Source organism: Neofelis nebulosa, chromosome 3, assembly GCF_028018385.1.
Source record: "Neofelis nebulosa isolate mNeoNeb1 chromosome 3, mNeoNeb1.pri, whole genome shotgun sequence".
Taxonomy (NCBI): Eukaryota; Metazoa; Chordata; class Mammalia; order Carnivora; family Felidae; genus Neofelis; species Neofelis nebulosa.
Genome location: NC_080784.1, coordinates 151,389,239 through 151,408,620, shown reverse-complemented (window position 1 = coordinate 151,408,620; position 19,382 = coordinate 151,389,239). Strand labels below are relative to the sequence as shown.

Sequence of the window (19,382 nt, the reverse complement as noted above, 5' to 3'; positions counted from 1 at the left end):
GCAATGGTTACATTATTTCTGGTTCAGCATCCTTGTTTTTTTTTTTTTTTAAGTCCTAGTTTTTTTTTAAGTTTATTTATTTTGAGAGAAAGAGAGGGAGAAAGAGAAAGAGAGAGAGCGTTAGCACAAGTTGGGGAGGGGCAGAGAGAGAGGGAGAGAGACAATCCCAAGCAGGCTCCACACCGTCAGCATGGAGTCTGATGCAGGGCTCAAATTCAGGAACCATGAGATCATGACCTGAGCTGAAATCAAGAGTTGTACGCTTAACCAACTAAGCCACCCAGGTGCCCCCTTGCTAGTTTCATTAGACGCTTTTTGCATGGGTTAGTAAGTATATATACAAAATATTAAATATGAAGTTAGTATATATGGGAATAGGTGGAAAGTTTTGATAATCTCCGAATATTCTTAGCTAGACTCAATGTTATAGACTGATTCTTGGTCTCCTTGGCTTTCATGCACCTAATTATAATTATGCTTGCTTGCTGAATTTTATATAAACACTCCTAAATCTGTTTTGGAATAAGGACAGTTAAGTACATAAATAGATATACATGTAGAGGTTAAAAGTGTGGTCTTGGTATTTGAACCGCTTATGTTTTAGGATTAGCTCTATCAATTACTGTCTATGTGACTTAGGGTAAAATATGTAAGCTCTCTGTGCCTGTTCTACCACATTCATTTATTCTTTTGTGAAGTACTTAATAAGTTCCAGCTATGTGTCCCAGGCTCAGGCCTGGAACCTGCTTCAGATTCTGTGTCTCTCTTGCTCTCTGCCCCTCCCCACTCATGTTCTGTCTCTGTCTCTCAAATTAAATTAAACAAGCCCACAAATAAATGCAAGGTGACTACTATGGTAAATACTATGGAAACATACATAGGGGAATAGGACTGGTCAGGGAGGTCAGGAAAGTTTTCCTTGATGAGATGTAATTGAGCTGATATCTAAAGAATTTAATCTTTATGAAAAGGGAGTTGGCTATATAACATGTTCTAGGCAAAGGGAACAGTACTGCAAATGCTCTGTGACATGAAGAAACCTGGCATATGCAAAAGCCTGGGGCAGCGTGGATAAAAAGGAGTACTGAAGAGAAGATAACAAGGGGGCAAGTGACTGTGATGAGTCTGTAAAGGTCAAGAAAACTAGTCCTGGAGAAACCCTGAGGGTCTTGCTTAGAAGTTATATTTTCTATCTTAAGACTGAAGGTAAACCACTGGAGTGTTTTAAGAAGGAGGCTTACAAGATCAGATTAACATCTTGTAAATCATCCTGGCTTTCATTTGACTAATGGACTACAGGAGCATAAGTGTGAATATAAGGAAATGAGCTAGATGAATAATTCCTTTAGATCAGGGAGTGTGAGGAAAAAGTAGGGAAAAGGAGGTAAAATCCATGGGATTAAGTAATCTGTTGGGTATGGGAGAGGGAAAGAAAGCTAGAATGTCTTCTAGTTTTCTGCTTTTTTTTTTTTCAACGTTTTTTGTTTTTTGTTTTTTGTTTTGGGACAGAGAGAGACAGAGCATGAACGGGGGAGGGGCAGAGAGAGAGGGAGACACAGAATCGGAAACAGGCTCCAGGCTCCGAGCCATCAGCCCAGAGCCTGACGCGGGGCTCGAACTCACGGACCGCGAGATCGTGACCTGGCTGAAGTCGGACGCTTAACCGACTGCGCCACCCAGGCGCCCCTAGTTTTCTGCTTTAACAGAGTGAAAAGGGATGCCATTCACAGAGACAAAATAAAGGAAGAGGGTCAGGTGGGGAGGGAAAAAGAACAGAATCAGGTGCAACATTTTGAATTTGAGATATCTTTGAAATATCCAAGGGGAGTTGTCAAGTAGGAGTTGAATATATAAATCTGGAGATAAAAGGGGAGGTTGGGCTAAATGTATAAATTCATGAATCATCTGTCAAAGGATGGCATTTGAAGCTAAAGAGGAAAAGCAAATCCTCTAGGGAGAAAGTATAGAGTAAAAAGAGGAGCAGACATAGAATAGATCAAAATTTAATGGCTGAGATTAAGAGAATGAACCTGAAAAGGAAACAGAGAAGAAGTAGACAGAGGTGTAAGTTGAAAATCATTATAAGCCAAGGAAGACAAGAAAGAGGGAGTGGTAGGCATTATTAAATGGTGCTAAGAGGGGAAAAAAAGGAATAGGACAAAAATACATTTACTGGAGGGCATTGGTGGGTTAGTGAAAACCTCAGGAAGAGCTATTTTGAAGTGAAAGCGCAGAAATCATATTGAAATGGTTTGAAGAGTTAGTGAGAGGTAAGAAAATTGAGACAATGGATATAGACATTTTCCCAAATATTTCACGGTAAAGAGATAAGATGCAGTGCTAAGCTGGAGGCATTATAAGTCAAGAAAAAGTTAGAGGTTTTTTTCCCCCTAACTTGAGAGATATGAGTAGAGAAGGAGCTAGGTATAAGAGAAATGTTAACTATGTTAACTATGGGTTCAGATGAAGTCAGGTCTGCATTCATGGTGTTGGAAGATGAGGCAATGCTCCACTTAACGATTTCTACTTTTCTTTGAAAACTGGGAAGCAAAATTATCAGTTGAAAATAAAGAGGTTGAAAAAAACCAGAAGTTAAGGAAAGTGGAAAATTTTGAGTAAGTTCAGAGAAAGGTAGATTTGGAAAAAAAAAAAGAAAAATAGTAGGATTGTCACTTTTGTCATCTGAAACCTAAAGTGGAACCAATGTGTTGTGTTGTATTTTTTCCAGGAGCATTTGACATCCTTGGTGCAGGCAGAGAGAGAGAGTAGATTGTGAAGTTCTTCCAGTTTTGGGACTTTGTCAGACAGAAACACTGAAAAGACAGATCAACAAGAGAACTTAGGATATTAGCAAAAGTGTTCAGAAAATGATTAATAGTGAAATCTAAATTGGACAAGTGGACAATGGAAGAAAGGATTAATGGAAAGTGATAAAGCAGAGAAGCAATGGTCTATAGGTCTTTATGAAGTTGAAGAAAAGTGGTATTTTATTTGGCCAACAAATATCTGTGCCAGTCACTGATTTAGGTGTTGTTAATACAATAGTGAATTAAATAGACCCCCCCAAATCTGTGCCTTCTTGAAGTTTATATTCTAGTTTAGTGGGAGAGACAGACAATAAACCATCTAAATAAATTGTCTGTTGGATGGCAATAGAAGGTAAAGGTAAAGATAAAACAAAGAAGGGACATAATGTACATTTGTGTAGGCTGTGTAAGTTGGGAAGTGAGGATGGGTAGACAGGGGTATAATATAAAGGGTATGGCCAAGGGAGCAGGAATAGCTTGACATGCAGGCAGGAAGTTAAATAGGAAGACTGGGGAATCAGTGTTCTTGGAGATGAAAGGCTCAAAATGTGGCCCTAGAAATGTGGCTCAGAAGTGGAGATCAATGGGAGTAGGAGGTCTAGGAACTAAGAATCCAGCATTTAAATGAGCCAGTGTTAATAATGCAGGCTTGGGATGGACAGGAAACCTGTTTCAGGTGTTAATGTCATTAATAGTGGGAGGGACACAGAGACTTGGAGGCCAGGAGATGAAGTAAGATACATGAGATATGATGCCACAGCTGAATAAGGTGATCTTCAGAGGAGAGGTTTCTCTGTCTTTTGTTTCCAATTCTGTTTAAGAAAATAACAATAGAACAGAAGAGTAATTGTTTGAACCAAAAATAGGGAGCAATAGACTTTAATCTCCCAATTTGTAAAAATCGTACCTCTTTGATTTCACTATTTTAAATGAAATAAGCACTTGGCTTGACATACAGTAAATACTTAATACAAGAACTTTTTAAATTATGATTATTAAATAAGCTGAATTCTTGGTGAAATAGATGACTTTTTTTCTGCTAGGGGAAATGTATGCCAAATTTATAAATAGCTAATGGGAATTTACAAAGTTTTGAACTTGACTTTGGACTTACCTTACACGCATCTACTTTTCCTTCCATGAATCCAGCACATAACATTCCTGAAGTTATCAGGCCATCATACACATCCTTTCTGTTACACACATCCGTGCTTATGGTTTCCACCCTGGCTTGCCGAAGTTTGTTTTGCGTGGGTCCTATTATATAAACACACACATACAAACACACACACACAAGCAAAAAATATGTTCTTTGAATATAACTGTATCTAAGACATGGAATAAGTATGTGTTGTATATTTCTAGGAACAAAAGCACAAAATCAAAAGATTATTTTATTAACATTAATTATAATTATTGCTTTATTTATGTTCTGTATCATAAATGTCTAAATTCAAGGAACCATGCATATGCATACCCCAATATTATATCATATCTGTGAATCTTCAAGCCATTAGAAATCCTTAAAACTGGGGCACCTGGGTGGCTCAGTCGGTTGAGCGTCCGGCTTCAGTTCAGGTCATGATCTCGCGGTCTGTGAGTTTGAGCCCCTCGTCGGGCTCTGTGCTGACAGCTCAGAGCCAGGAGCCTGCTTCGGATTCTGTGTCCCTCCATCTCTCTCTGCCCCTCCCCCACTCATACTCTGTCTGTCTCTGTCTCAGAAATAAATAAACATAAAAAAAAGGAGAAATCCTTACAACTACATGTAATAGTGTGTGTGTTTGTGTGTGTGTGTGTGTGTCTACACTTTTTTTTTTTCATGAGGAGAGGGTTCATCACACTGATCTTGACTAACCAGTAGCCTTTTATGTATAAGGAAATCAAGGCTCAGGGAAGTACATTGATTTTCTGAAAGATATTCAAGTAAAAACCAGTACATGAGCTGCACAGAGCTATGTTCCCTACTCTGTGCTGTAGCGAATTATTTAGAGGTGACTTGAAGCATGGGAAAAAGAACCGATGCCCACAATATGCCATAAATGTGATGCCAGTACAAAGCAAGACTGGATTTTAGAAGAAGGTAAATAGCATATGGTTCCAGATTGAAGCTGCTGGTGAATAGTCTTACACTAGTGATAAGAGAAGAGAACACAAAAAGAGACTTATAACAACATCTCACAAAGTCACGCTAGAGATGCATGGGGCATTTGGGAAATTTCACATATAATAGAGTTCTGTCAAGAAAAAAAAATCCAGATTTAAATACTTATTAGCAGGGGTGCCTGGGTGGCTTAGTCGGTTGAGTGTCCGACTTCGGCTCAGGTCATGATTTCACAGTTCATGTGTTCGAACCCTGCATCGGGCTCTGTGCTGACAGCTCAGAGCCTGGAGCCTGCTTCAGATTCTGTCTCCCTCTTTCTCTGCCCCTTCCCGCTCATGCTCTGTCTCTCTCTCTCAAAATAAATAAACATTATAAAAAATGTAAATATATATTAACATTTGTCTCTTAATTTTTTCAGGATATCTTTGACAGAACCTTAAACATTTATTTCCCATTTTATTTTATCTGTTTTTTTTAAAGTTTATTTTGAGAGAGAGAGTATGTGAGTAGGGAAAGAGAGAGGGAGAGAGAATCCTGAGTAGGCTCCATGTTGTCGGCACAGAGCTCAACACAGGGCTCAAACCCAGTAACCAGGACATCATGACCTGAGCTAAAATCAGGAGTTGGACACTCAACTGACTGAGCCACCCAGGCACCCCTTTTTTCCCATTTTAAAATATTCAATTAATCTCTCTATTTAGAGTGAAATGAACTGGTACCTAGAAATATTAAATTCTGGTCTTCAATTTATAAAATTTTAGAACTGATGTCTTTGAACCAACCAGGAGGTGACACAGGTGAAAAGAAATGTATGTTAAATTAAATAATCAAAATGAAAATTCTCAAAACATTCACAAAACACTTTTATGTTTATGGTCATCATAAATCCCCATTAAATGAGGAAGTACGAAAGAAAGAAAGAAAGAAAGAAAGAAAGAAAGAAAGAAAGAAAGAAAGAAAGAAAGAAAGAAAGAAAGAAAGAAAAGAGAAAGAAAAAGTTATCAGTAAGACTGTGATCTGAAGTATATGCTAACTAGGAGCTTCTACATTGGGAAATATACAATTCAGAATCATTTACTCCCTTATAGTCCCATAGTATTTTGTCCCTTCTTATAGCACCTAAAGTAGTCTGATATGCTGTTCTCAGCCTCACCCCTTTTTCATCATTGCTCCAATTAATTGTGAATTCAAGGAATGGGACCTGATTCCTTTTTAACCTACAAATTCCTGTTCTGCTCTGGGCTGTACACATTGGAACCATCATTATTTTTATGAAAAGTCTAAAGAGAGATTCTCTAGGACAGCTTGTTAGAGCTCAAGACAATTGTGTACTAAGTATATTAGGTTGAACCACTCACCATCATCTACAATGGATCCAAAACCTGTGACAAATACACTTGTTTTAGGTGGCAACTTTATAGATGAATCTGGGAGGCAAACTCTCTGGACTATATTTGAAAACTCAACTCGGTTGGTAAGCTGAGCCAAGGCAATGTCATTTTCATTTGTTTCCCTATGGTAATTTTCATGAAGGATAATTTTCCCCAGGCTTCGTTGCACTGCAGGTGGTGTAATAGTTGTACCAAAAGTAGCAATCCATTGACTTGGGTCTTTATTTCTGCAAAAAAAATCACAGGGTAAGATTTGTGATGCTTACCTGTGTCATCTAAAAAAGATTGAGACTGTATTTCTCGCAACTATTGGGATTATGCTCCTGAAAAATCTCTCTGGTGAGAGAATTTGCAGTTGTTGGCCTTAAGGCAGAGAGTTTAAAATATTAATGAGACAAATGTGAGTACAAAAGCTCTTAAAGATATTTTGGAATTTCCATGCTTTGTTTAGATTAATAGTAGTAATGGGTATTTTATAATTAATTGTCAATCTTCTAATTCCTTGTTCATTAAAAACTCTTCAGATTCTCTTTCTTCTATAATTTCAATGAAATGTGTAGAAATTCATTTTGTTTTGGGTAATATGGATAGTAGGAGGCATTTTCCCTGCGTATCAGATACTTCATCCATTCTAACTTTATGACTCACTTGTTGGCTCTTGTTTCTGGGTCTTACCATGATCTTTGGGACAAAGTATAATCTGGCCTGCTTCACAAACCCTCATGTGTATACAGGTTTGTTTTTTTGCCCTCTGCCCATACACAACCCCAATATTCAAGGGCTAAGCAGATTTAACTCCATGTCAGGCTGTTAGAGGTTCTTTCCTACTCCCCAATCCCTTTGATCTGGCTTTCTCAGTCCCTCTTAGTATTTTTCAGGCTCTCCCTTCACACAGAAGTTTTTCTCTCTCACGAGGTTGTATTACAAGGAAATTCTGTCTAGTCCTATTATCTCTTTACCTCCCTATTTGTCCTCAAAGTCCAGTTCCCTCTTTTTCTAATTATTCCTGTGAGGAATGACTAGAAATACTGTATATATAAACTTGAAATTCTCTATGTAAAGGAAACTTATGTAGAAGGAAATCACACAGAGGAGAACTCATAAAGGGGATTTCCTCATTCATACAGGATTACAATGCTGGTGAATCATAAACTTCTTAGTGAAAAACCAGAAAGATCAGTGATTTTCAAAGTACTCTGCACTGCTTCAGGATGAGCAGGACTGGTGGGTGTGGGAGTAGGGAGGGGGAGGAAAGGGACATGGTGGGGAGCTGGAGATGGGGAAGGCTGTTTTACTTATTTATACTTTAAAGGAATGTTTTATTTGATGCAGAAATCTTAGGGTTGAAGATTTCTTTTGAAAACTAGAATTCTGGTAGATAAGAAGACATATGTGATTTCAGTCCTTAAGGAACTCATAAACCAATTGAGTAGATCAAATAGAGATACCCTATCCCGGGAGGCCTGAGTGGCTCAGTTGGTTAAGTTACTGATTCTTGATTTCAGCTCAGATCATCATCCCATGGTTTGTGAGTTTGAACCCCACATTGGGCTCCATGCTGCCAGCACAGAGCCTGCTTGGGATTCTCTCTCTCTTTCTCTCTCTGTCCCTTTCCCACCTGATATCTCTATCTCCTTCTCTCAAAATAAATTAATGAACATTAAAAAAATAAATTATAGAAGTACCCTATCACTCCGTGCATTATGTGCCAGAAAGGAGACCTCATTTAAAAGGCCCAGCTCAATCCATGCTTTATGGATAAGGACACTGAAAATCAGAAGTTAAATGGCTTGCCCAGGTATGTGATAGATCCAGCTGGTTAGTGTCAGAGAGAGATGGCCTGGGGCTCCTGACATGCTGTCAAGAACATTTTCATGATGTCAAGGACATCCACACTGGTTCACAAAGGTTGGAATAGTTTTTCATGAACACCAAGGTACAAAGATTTGTCTTAAACACAATTTTTAAGATTACACTATTTCTGTAGAAAAAATACACTTATAAAATTTTAAAAGCTATTTGGATAATTGTAATATTGTCTTCAAAGTACGCTGTATTTTTTCTTCACAACAATATAAGGCATTGTGCAATTACATGAAATTGCACTGGGGAAAGACTCCCAGCAGCCTCGAGAACTTACTTGCGGAAGCAGTGAGCTGCTGTGAGCAGCCACGTGTTACTGATGAGGGTGGCTCCGCACTGATGGCCGGAACCTATGAGCTGGAGGCTGGCCTGCCACGGCCACTCGCCTTCCATGGCTGTTTCCCTCCCTTGGACAATCCTCTCAGTAGAGGAGGATGCTGGTAAAGGCATGTTTGAAGATGTCATCCTTATTCCGCAGCCTGTCACAGAAATGTATGTTAGCTTGTTTTCATGAAAAGGGAGAGAAAAGAAGCATATCCTGATTTGCATAGGGTGCAGATGCTTTGGTAGTCCATTGTGCCTGCTCTTCTTTTTTTTTTTTTAATTTAAATCCAAGTTAGTTAGTTAACATATGGTATAATAATGATTTCAGAAACAGAATTTAGTGATTCATCACTTACATATAACAGCCAGTGCTCATCCCAACAAGTGCCCTACTTAATAATGCCCTTTGCCCATATAGCCCATCCCCCCACCCAACACCCCTTCAGTAACCCTCAGTTCGTTCTCTGTATTTAAGAGTCTCTTATGGTTTGTGTCCCTCTCTGTTTTTATATTAGTTTTACTTCCCTTCTCTTATGTTCATCTGTTTTGTATCTTAAATTCCACATATGAGTGAAATCATATGAGATTTGTCTTTCTCTGACTGACTTATTTCACTTAGCGTAATACACTCTAGTTCCATCCACGTTGTTGCAAATGGCAAGATTTCATTCTTTTTGATCACCAAGTAATATTCCATATTCCATATTCCATATTCCATCTTCCATATTCCATATACTACATCTTCTTTATCCATTCATCAGTTGATGGACATTTGGGCTCTTTCCATACTTTGGTTGGCTATTGTCAATAGTGCTGCTATAAACATTGGGTGCATGTGCCTGCTGTTCTTTAATCCTTTCCCAGTACTCAGTGTCTGAGGTTAATCTATAGGGGTCTTCCTGATCCTGTTGAGGTTCAGAAGAAATATTTACTAACATGTCGAGGCATCCAGTCTAGGAATTAACTTCTGTCTCTCTATATTAAGCATATATGGATGGATACATAGAGAGGTAGATAAAAATTTTATTGAGCATCAAAAAAAAAAAAAAAAAAAGAGGTTATAGTGGGAGAGAGCCAAAGCATAAGAGACTCTTAAAAACAGAACAAACTGAGGGCTGATGGGGGGTGGGAGGGAGGGGAGGGTGGGTGATGGGTATTGAAGAGGGCATCTTTTGGGTTGAGCACTGGGTGTTGTATAGAAACCAATTTGACAATAAATTTCATATATTTAAAAAAGATAAAAAATAAAAAGGATTTTACACCATGAAAAAAATATATATATATAGATCCTCTGCTAAGTGTTTTAGATTTATTTATAGCAAGCCACTTTTCAGATGAGGAAACTGAGCCTTGGAAACAGATCATAAAGTGCTAGAGGTCATCCAGCTGGTAAGTGAACGAGTTGGACGTAAAATTAGGAGGATCTACATCAAAACTTGTGTTCTTGCTCCTGAGAGATAGCCTAGTACCAAATGCAGGTCATGATTCTCCCTTGACATGAATTTATACACAGTCTTTGCAAGTCCTGAATTTAAACAGTCTTAAACAATAATGACCTTTTTTGGTTTTCTAAAATTTGAAAGACTAGTTTTAAAAAAAATACAGGAATGCCTAGGTGGCTCAGTCGGTTGAGCATCCAACTTTGGCTCAGGTCATGATCTCACGGTTCGTGAGTTTGAGCCCCATGCTGGGCTCTGTGCTGATAGCTCAGAGCCTGGAGCCTGCTTCTGACTCTGTGTCTCCCTCTCTGCCCCTCCCTCACTTGTGCCGTCTCACTCTCTTCTGTCTCTCAAAAATAAATAAACATTTAAAAAAAAATTTAAATCAGATTCCCTGACAAGAAATCCTCAATTTGTTAGAGTTCAAATCAACCTTAAATAAGACTAGAAAGCATATTGATATATTTTATTAATGTGTCTTTCTTTTTTAATTTTAATAAGCTTTCACCCAAGTTGGGGCACAAACTCATGGCTCCAAGAGTCACATGCTTTACCAGCTGAGGCAGCCAGGTACCACTATTAATGAATGTACTTTATTTATATTTTTATTAAAAATACTAGGTTTTTTTCATAAAGGAATATTTTTTCAGAAACAGGTTAAAAATAGACGCCTGTAATCATGTTTATAGATTCATCATAATTCCCTCTGAGTTAAATAGCTCCAGTTTAAGGTGACCATGAAATCAAACAGATGGGATTTCTAGGCTAATATATTGGTAGTACCTAATAGATACTTCCTCTCCCAAATTCCTCTTAAAATATGCATGAAAGTAATGCTAATATAAATACTATCTACTAGTTGTGAGCCAGGCCTTTTATGTACTGTTACATATATTTTCTCTAATTTTCTCAATTCCTATGCTAGGTGTCATCCTCATATTGCAGATGAAAAATCTGAGTCTGGTATTTTTTCAAAGGCAACAGAGCAAAATCACCACAACATAAGGAAAAATAAGAAAAAAAATATATAAATTCTGGTAGAAACTCCAATAGCCAGTGGGGTTTGAGAGCAACTTCTTGGACTATATAAGCTCTAGCTTGTGAGCCAGAACTGTGTGGAGAATCCTGGTAAGATGACAAAGCCATTGTCTTACTGCTATGGGGATTCCCCAGTCCAGGAAATTAAGCTACACTGCACTTGTTCCCAGCCAAGCAGATACTATAGGTTAAGCCATCCCACTATGACTCATAAACTCTTTTCTTCCTATGTATGTATGTATGCAGAAGCTACATTTCTGGCACACCATACTATAGAGAGATATAGGAAAGATGAGAAATTCTATGAAAATGTAGTTAACCTTATGCAGTGGTCTGAATGTGAACCTGTCAAATTTATGTCAAAATCCTAACTCTTACAGGTGATGGTATTACTAGGTAGGGCCTTTGGAAGGTGCTAAGTCAGGAAGGCAGAGCCCTCACGAATGGGGTTAGTGCTTTGGAAGAGTTTCCAGAGAGATCTCTAGCCCCTCTGCTCATGGCATGATGATTCTTTAAATCTGTGAGTTGGAAGAGGGTCCCCACTGGACCACTCTGGTACCCTGGTCTCACACTTCTAGCCTCCAGAATTGTGAGCAACAAATTTCTGCTGTTTATAAACTACCCAGTCTATGATATTTAGTTACAGCACGAAGAACAGGCTGAGATGCCTCATAAAAAGTATTTAAGCAGTGAAAGGAAGAGCGCTGGCATCAGCGAATGCTACATTTGGTGGTGCAAAGGGGGAGACTGATGTAGTTTTCATAAACTCTGCTTGTAAGATCAAACCTTAAGCCTGCATCTTACTGTATAGTATGGTTAGGGACCCCCAAATCAGATGATATAAAAACTCAGAAGACAGACATATTTCTGAAAGTTATCTTCCACAAAAAATTTTAGGAAACATGTGTGTTACCAGCCAAGTTGTGCAAGTAAACATGATATTAATGTAACAAAAGCAGCCAAACATAAGAGGGAAAATATGCTGCGAGAAGAGTACACATAACAAAAGAGCTGTCAGTAATCAAATAAAATTCTAGATATCACAGGCATATCATAGCAGATATGAAATCCACATGGAAGAGGAAAAGTAACACCAGACAACTGAGATAAGTGGTTTGGGGGAGTACAGAATTGATAAGATCTTTCAGAATGTGGAGGAAAGTGACCTGAACTGGAACTAGAACTAATGATGGATATGGGAAGCAGAAAATGGAATTCAAATAAATCATTGGTGTTCCTGAGGGAGAAGAAAAAGAAAAATTGGAATGGAAATCAATCATCAAATGTACAATGGAACGTTTTTCCAGAATAAGACAAAAAAAAGTGTACAGATTGAAAACATTCATAATGTCCTAGTCAAAATTCAGTGCAAAATATAATTGTCCAGATTTCTTGACAAAAAATTTAGGATAAAGATTTCCTACATTCATCCAAGAACAAAAAAATTAACCTATGTAAAAATAAAAAATGCAGCAGCCTTAGACTTTTCCTCTACAACAAAACACTAGAAGAAAACGGAATAATGTGTATAGAATTTATAGGGGAAAGTGTATGACCCAAGAATCCTATAAGAAATTGAGATAAAGGAAATCGAGAGAAGGCAGAAAATGTACACAGCAGATATTTTAACAAAGATGAAAGAAAACAGAAATTTAACAGGAAAAATCCTAACTAGTTACTACTTTAAAACATTCTCTTTAATTTGAGAGAATATTAAAATAGAAATATTTAAAGAGAATATTAAAATACAATGTTAGGTGGCATCTGGGTGGCTCAGTTGGTTACGTGTCCAACTAGGTCTCAGCTCAGGTCCTGATCTCACAGTTTGTGGGTTAGATGCCCATGTGGGGCTCTGCACTGATGGCGTGGATTCCACTTGGGATTCTCTTTCCTCTTTCTCTCTCTGCCCCTCCCCTGCTTGCATGCACACTTTCTCTCAAAATAAATAAATACACCTTAAAATGTTCAAAATACAATGTTAGAAATATAGTCACAAAAAGCATAATATCAAGAAGCTATGAATTTTCTTTTACTACATTCTGCAAGTCATAAAACTTAAAATTGTATTTGGTGTAAATTCATAAATTTAAATGTTTTAAATATTAAAAATAACCAGCAATAGGGGTGCTTGGGCTGCTCAGTCAGTTAAACCTCCAACTTCAGCTCAGGTCATGATCTTGCAGTCCATGAGTTTAAGCCCCACATCAGGCTCTGTGCTGACAGCTCAGTGTCTAGAGCCTGCTTTGGATTCTGTGTCTCCCTCTCTCTCTCTGTCCCTCCCACACTCACGCTCTTTCTCTCTCAAAAATAAATAAGCATTAAAAAATAATAACCATTAATAAAACAGTAGGTGGTTTACAAAAACGTAAGATGAGCAAAAAAGACTTGATGAATTCTTCTAACTTTTCTGTGACTTTGATTCATTATCTTTGTTATGAAATAGACAGTGGTGGGTTTTGGAACTTACGGCTGTTGAGAAGATTCCTCATCTTTTTGCTGTCGATAGCTGCAATAAACAAAAATTGAATTAGTTGGTCAAAGAATATGTTCCTGTTTATATGTGATTTTGTTCAAATTATCACTAGAAGAAATGCTTATTATCCATCTTTCAAGAGGGCATGAGATTTTTCAGTCAAGTAATATATACATAACTCAGATTTGATTTGGTCTAAAATGTATAATTTTACATAGAAATGAAAAGAGAGCGTTTTGTTATTTTCTGATTTTTGCTATGAAATCTGCAAAGGACATTGGGAAAGAATGGTAAGGATAAATATCCCTGATTGCCTTCTTTGGGAGCCCTAGCATAACTGGAAGAGGCAACCTCTGATTCCCATGCAGCTGGTGCTCTCTGTATTAGGTGCACCAGACCATGCGTGTCAGGCACATGCCTGGTGGCCAGTGTAAAGGGGCAGCTTCAGGGAGCCAAGGGCATCACAGACTCTTCACAGCCCCATTTCCGGCCCTGGTCTATAAACAATAGGAATTCAGTCAATACAAGTTGATGGTCTTCTCTCACTGGGGATTCTTCCTCCTGGTGAATATTATAGAAGGTTGCTGCTCAGGCAGCAGGAACTAGAGGCATGAAGAATCTCTGATATACAGCCTGTCCAGGGACACTCTCCCCATACCACTTTATGCCTCCCTTCTGTGACATCTTTTTCCCTTCAAACTTTTCTTCACGTTCTTTTGAGTTCAATTTCATTGCATTTTTTTTTTTGGTTTGATGTTTGTTTTGTTTTGTTTATTTGTCAGAGAAAATTGAGAGGTATATAACGATTTCCTCAGGAACACTGACTTCTCCACAAGAAGGGATATGAACCCCAAACTGTACTAGAGGTTTCCTGGGCGTTTCATTTCTCTTTATGTAACGGGAGATATATATGTGGCAGAAGAAAATGTTTGTAGCAGAATTTTGGTTATGGAGTATGGGTATAGAATATAATTATTTGATATTAAAACAATAACCCGTAGGGTAAAAAGTCAGTGTGCATGACCAAGAAGTCTGAAAAATTATTTTTAAAAATATTGGAAAAATTATTTTTTAATTGTAAAAAAAAATCCCTTTGACATGTCTTTTATGATGGATATTTTATTTTAGCATATATGATCATGCATTAGGAGAAATTATATTATCAGGAATTGAAATTTAATTTGAGATTGCCCTTTATGGAATGCTGAAAAATATCATCTTTTACTTTGGCATATAATTGATTAACACTTAAGGTAGATAGTACACTCTTCATTATTTCTAATTCATGAAAGTTGTCATTACTGTGTGTGAGGATTCTATCTCAAAATGGATTTAAGGGGGTTTCCTGATTTCTAAAAACAGAGAAATTAACTTTAAATAATCTTTTTCTTAAATTCATGGATACTTTGACAGGAACAGACTTTCTGGTCCAAAGGGCAAATCAGGAATCTCTGCCCTTGGTGTACTTAATCAGAACAATGAACAGAACCAGAGCACCTACCACACGTGAGACATCTGCTAGTGTTTTCGGGGAGGGGGTAAGGAACTAAAAAGCCACAGTACTTGACCATGAAACTTATCATTGGAACCCCATGGTTATGCATCTCAGTTTAGATTCCAACTAGCTAAAGGTAGTTTTAATTTCTTAACATCTTTATTTTTGTCTACTTTTGGGGGAAAACAAATTAACTTTTTTGATTTTATTTTGTGAGGAATAAAGGAGGAAATGAACAAAACATTGTTTTAAGTTGGAAATGATCCAGAGAACTTCTTCATAGATCATGGCAATGGTTCTTCCTAGAGTGGTAAACCTTTCTAAAGATGTTGGTTTTCTTGATACTATAGGCGCTCATTCCCAGAACTGACCTGTAAAGATCTCTGGGAGTCAGAACACCTGTGCTTTAATTTTGGCCCCCAAGGCTTGCTAATACCCTGTCTTATATCTTCCTTGAGGCTCAGATTCCTTACAGTGGTGAAAATAATACTTTCCCTCTCATGCTTTTGCAAAGGTCCAACATGATACATGGGAAAAATTTTAGAAACCTTAGCAAAACCCCTAATCAAATATGAAAATAAATTCCAAAATTAAAATTTGCCTTATAGTGAATTTATATTTTAGATTTACATTGCTATATCAGTGGTGAAGTCTTAAAATGGGAGAAGACATTGATCTAAATTCTTATGAAAAATAAAGAGGATTGCCAAGGAACCACAAAGATGATAAAAGGACTTACATGTGAGCGTGAATGATGATTTGTTTATAGTCAGAGGCAACTGTTTTGTCTTCAGACTTTGATATAAAATCCTCTCAATTTTTTTCTTGATTTGCTCAGCACTATCAGTAGATGGGTATCGAAACATAAGCACCATAAGGATGTTCATACCTTGTTCATCTGGACTAAAGAGCAAAAAAGCAGATAAATAGAGATAATAACAACAAAGCCACCTCTCTAATTATTAACTATTTTTACCTATTAAGATTCCCACTAAATTTTTAAAAATGGATGAAATATGTGTATATCAGATTTCTAAATTATCTCCAGAAACGCTGAGTAGGATACAGAGCTGAAAAAAAATTGTTCTCTCTCCTTAATTAGGTCACAGTCTGCAGGCGGTAGTGAAAGGAAGACATGTTCATGAAATCATGCTTTATATGCACTTAAACAATTTGCTTTTGAAGACATTATAAGCCACGGTAACCAACACCATTTTTCAGTAGTGGTGTGGCAGAGACAATGCTTTGTGCCCACGAAACCCAGTTACCTTTGCCTCCTGACCACAGGACTAAATTTCATTCCCTAGCCTCCTTTGCAGTTTATTGTAACTCTAGTGAATTCTGTGGGCAGAAATGATGTATCCCACTTCCAGCCTGGCCCCTGAAAACTTCCCATACCACCCTCCCTGCTTTCACTCTTCCTGGATTTGCCAACCAGATACCAAAGATCTAGTGGCCAATTCCATTCTGCAGTCCCTCCCAGTACCCATGTCCCCTGTGGCCACTTCTGACTCTTTGGACTATGTCATGGAAATGAAGTAAACCTTTATTGTGTTAAGTTATTTATGTTTTGGAATTTGATAGTTTACGTATGTTTGGTAAGTGGATAATTATAGAAAGCACTTATTAAAATAAATGTTTTGATAAGAGGTTCAAAGGTATGCATTTATACCATGTATAGGTCTAGAAAGCCTCTAGTTACCTCTTGAGAATGAATTTCACCTTGAAACATGTAAAGAATCAAAGTAGGAAGGAAGGAGAGAGAAAGTAAAGTAAGAAAGGAAAAAAAGTGGAAGAGAGGAGAAGAAAAGGCAGGTTCTTCTTAACCACAGGTATTTTTATCGTCAAGAAATGAAGCAGACTACTAAGTATTACATATATTTATATTTGTATATTGATTGATAGCCACCGAAAAATTTTAAAATTTTTCACCAAAATGGGTAGAAAACAAAATACATTATTTCAGTAAATGCTAAGCCTTTTGGACATCATATAAAAAGTATATACTAATTATTAGATGGATTCTAATAATTCATTTGAGACTCATAACATATGTATGTTTAATTTATGCATACTGCCTCTCATCCAAAAATAAAAATGAAAAGCTATTAGAGATAATAATAAAAATGCAATGGCATTAAAGAAAAATCTTACTGCAGAGAGAGTCATAGTCTGATTATTGGATAGGCCTACAAAGAGGATAACCAAAAAGAGCTCATCTAAATTCTACTTAGCCCAGTACCAGTGCCATTCTTCCCCTTCCAGCATCTAATGACTGGCATTGCCTCCAGACATATTCCTGTCATGACTGGGAAATGTCTGTGTACCATAAGCTGACTACTCAGGTTTATGAAATCTTTGTGTTCCTGTAAAGATTTTCCCAAGGGAGCTGGGCAGTCATGTTGATCAAGTACTTCTTAAGGATACTGGCTTGAAGTTGCAAACTAAGTATACATACCTCAGTCTGATAACATGAGATTTGATAAACCGACCTCCTCCCGAAGAACGTCGAAATATCCTAGACATCTGATTAGAATAATTAAACAAGAGAAGTATTAGTCATAAGAAAAATGTTACTCCTTTGTCTTTCCTAGAGAGTTGAGGCAAAAATAAGAATTTTGTGGGGCGCCTGGGTGGCTCAGTCGGTTAAGCGTCCAACTTCGGCTCAGGTCATGATCTCACGGTCTGTGGGTTCGAGCCCCGCATCAGGCTCTGTGCTGACAGCTCAGAGTCTGGAGCCTGTTTCAGATTCTGTGTCTCCCTCTCTCTGTGACCCTCCCCCATTCATGCTCTGTCTCTGTCGCAAAAATAAATAAACGTTAAAAAAAAAAAAAAAAAAAAAGAATTTTGTTTTTTTCCCAGACAGGAACTGGTTTATCACAGTGGTAAGACTAAAAGAGGTTCTAATTTTTGGAGAACTGAATAACTTTAACAAAACTGTATACTTTTGTTCAGCTTCTATAAAACAGGATAACAACAATATCTACCTCAGAGTTGTTTTGAAGATTAAATGAAATAATGTTTCACACATTTCACACCTTGCCCGTCATATAGCAAACTATTGATAATGTTCATTTGATCATTGTCAAATGAATTTAAGTATCCGTGCTATTTTTAAAGGAAGCATCCTCACTTTTAAGAAAGCCCATCCTAAGTTTGTGGTATTTCCAAATATGGCATCCAGTCCATTGTTTGTTTCAACTCTTTGCTTTCTCTTAAAATTTTTTTAATGTTTATTTTTTGAGAGAGAGAGAGAGAGAGACAGAGCCTGAGCTTGGGAGGGGCAGAGAGAGAGGGAGACACAGAATCCAAAGCAGAATCTAGGTTCCAAGCTGTTATGACAGTACAGGGATCGACGCGGGGCTCTAACCCATGGACCATGAGATCATGACCTGAGCCGAAGTTGGATGCCCAACCGACTGAGCCACCCAGGCACCCCTCAACTCTTTGCTTTCTTAAATAATTATCCCATTACTAGAGCATTTGACATAATAAGTAAGGACGTGTCATTTGACTCTGACACCCTCACGTGTTAGTCATCTTTCCGTGGCAGGCAGGCTTCCAGCTGGTACCAGGTTCGGAAATAAGTTTCACCACACTCCATACCATCAGCATTTTATTACTCAGCTTCTCCAGCCCGAGCCATTGAAGGATTTGGATGTTCAGTGAGCTGATTTCCTGGGCCCTAATTCCCAAAAGACTGTTGAGGCACTGCCTCACAGTAAAAAGCACTGGACTGAGTGTCAGAAATCAGAAATTCCAGGTCCACATAAGTTTACAGAAGGCCCACCACCATGGTAAATCTTTCCCCTCAAATACTACATCCACTGGGAAGAGGGGATATTGCCTCCCTCTCCACAAGATTTCTCCCTCTCCTCGATGCCTTTAAACTAATAACAATGCTCAAAAAAAAAAAAAAAACAAAAAAACTAATAACAATGCTCAATAGATTTTACCTACTCAATATTGAATCTCTCTCCTTTCCTCCAACTCCACAGCTGTAGTCTAAAATCAGCTCCTTTGAAACTTGTGCCTGGGTCTCTGCCGCATCCCCTCACTGGCACGTTTATGTGGTTCTACTCTGTCTTTTCTCCCCTCAGTTGTTCCCCCACAATAGTACCAACTGGAGTGATATTCCCAAAGTGCAAATTTGAGGATGTGATCCTCCCACTTCAAGCCCTCTGTCTCCCTCAGCATGAGCTCTGCAATCTTATCCCTTCACTGGCCCTTGAGCCATCCCTACCTTCAAAGCCTATTTTTTCATCTACTGAGTTACTTGCTCTGTCCTGATCCCACTAGACTGATTCACACCTCTATGGCTTTGCACATTTCACTTCCCTCTTTCTACAATGCACTTTTTCCCTCTGCAATTCCTTTAATTACAGTTCTGATACTATTCAGACTCTCCAGTGACAAATAAATTATCTTTGACTTGCCCTCCTCAAAGTTCA

At 37.9% G+C, this 19,382-nt stretch overlaps 1 protein-coding gene across 3 annotated transcripts in view; it reads right to left on the bottom strand.

Moving 5' to 3' along the window:
• The window catches only part of TMPRSS11F (transmembrane serine protease 11F), a 91,891-nt gene that overhangs the window by 3,040 nt on the left and 69,469 nt on the right, over positions 1 to 19,382 (bottom strand). For 2 of the 3 annotated variants that reach the window (XM_058722385.1, XM_058722386.1), the window contains 6 exons: positions 17,390 to 17,457; positions 15,671 to 15,834; positions 13,431 to 13,469; positions 8,440 to 8,641; positions 6,267 to 6,526; positions 3,922 to 4,064 (listed from right to left, as the gene is read on the bottom strand). In XM_058722385.1, coding sequence (XP_058578368.1) covers positions 3,922 to 4,064; positions 6,267 to 6,526; positions 8,440 to 8,641; positions 13,431 to 13,469; positions 15,671 to 15,834; positions 17,390 to 17,457 — 876 coding nt within the window. Of the gene's footprint in view, positions 1 to 1,692; positions 3,620 to 3,921; positions 4,065 to 6,266; positions 6,527 to 8,439; positions 8,642 to 13,430; positions 13,470 to 15,670; positions 15,835 to 17,389; positions 17,458 to 19,382 lie in introns of those variants that run through there. The other variant, XM_058722387.1, reaches the window with a different exon arrangement.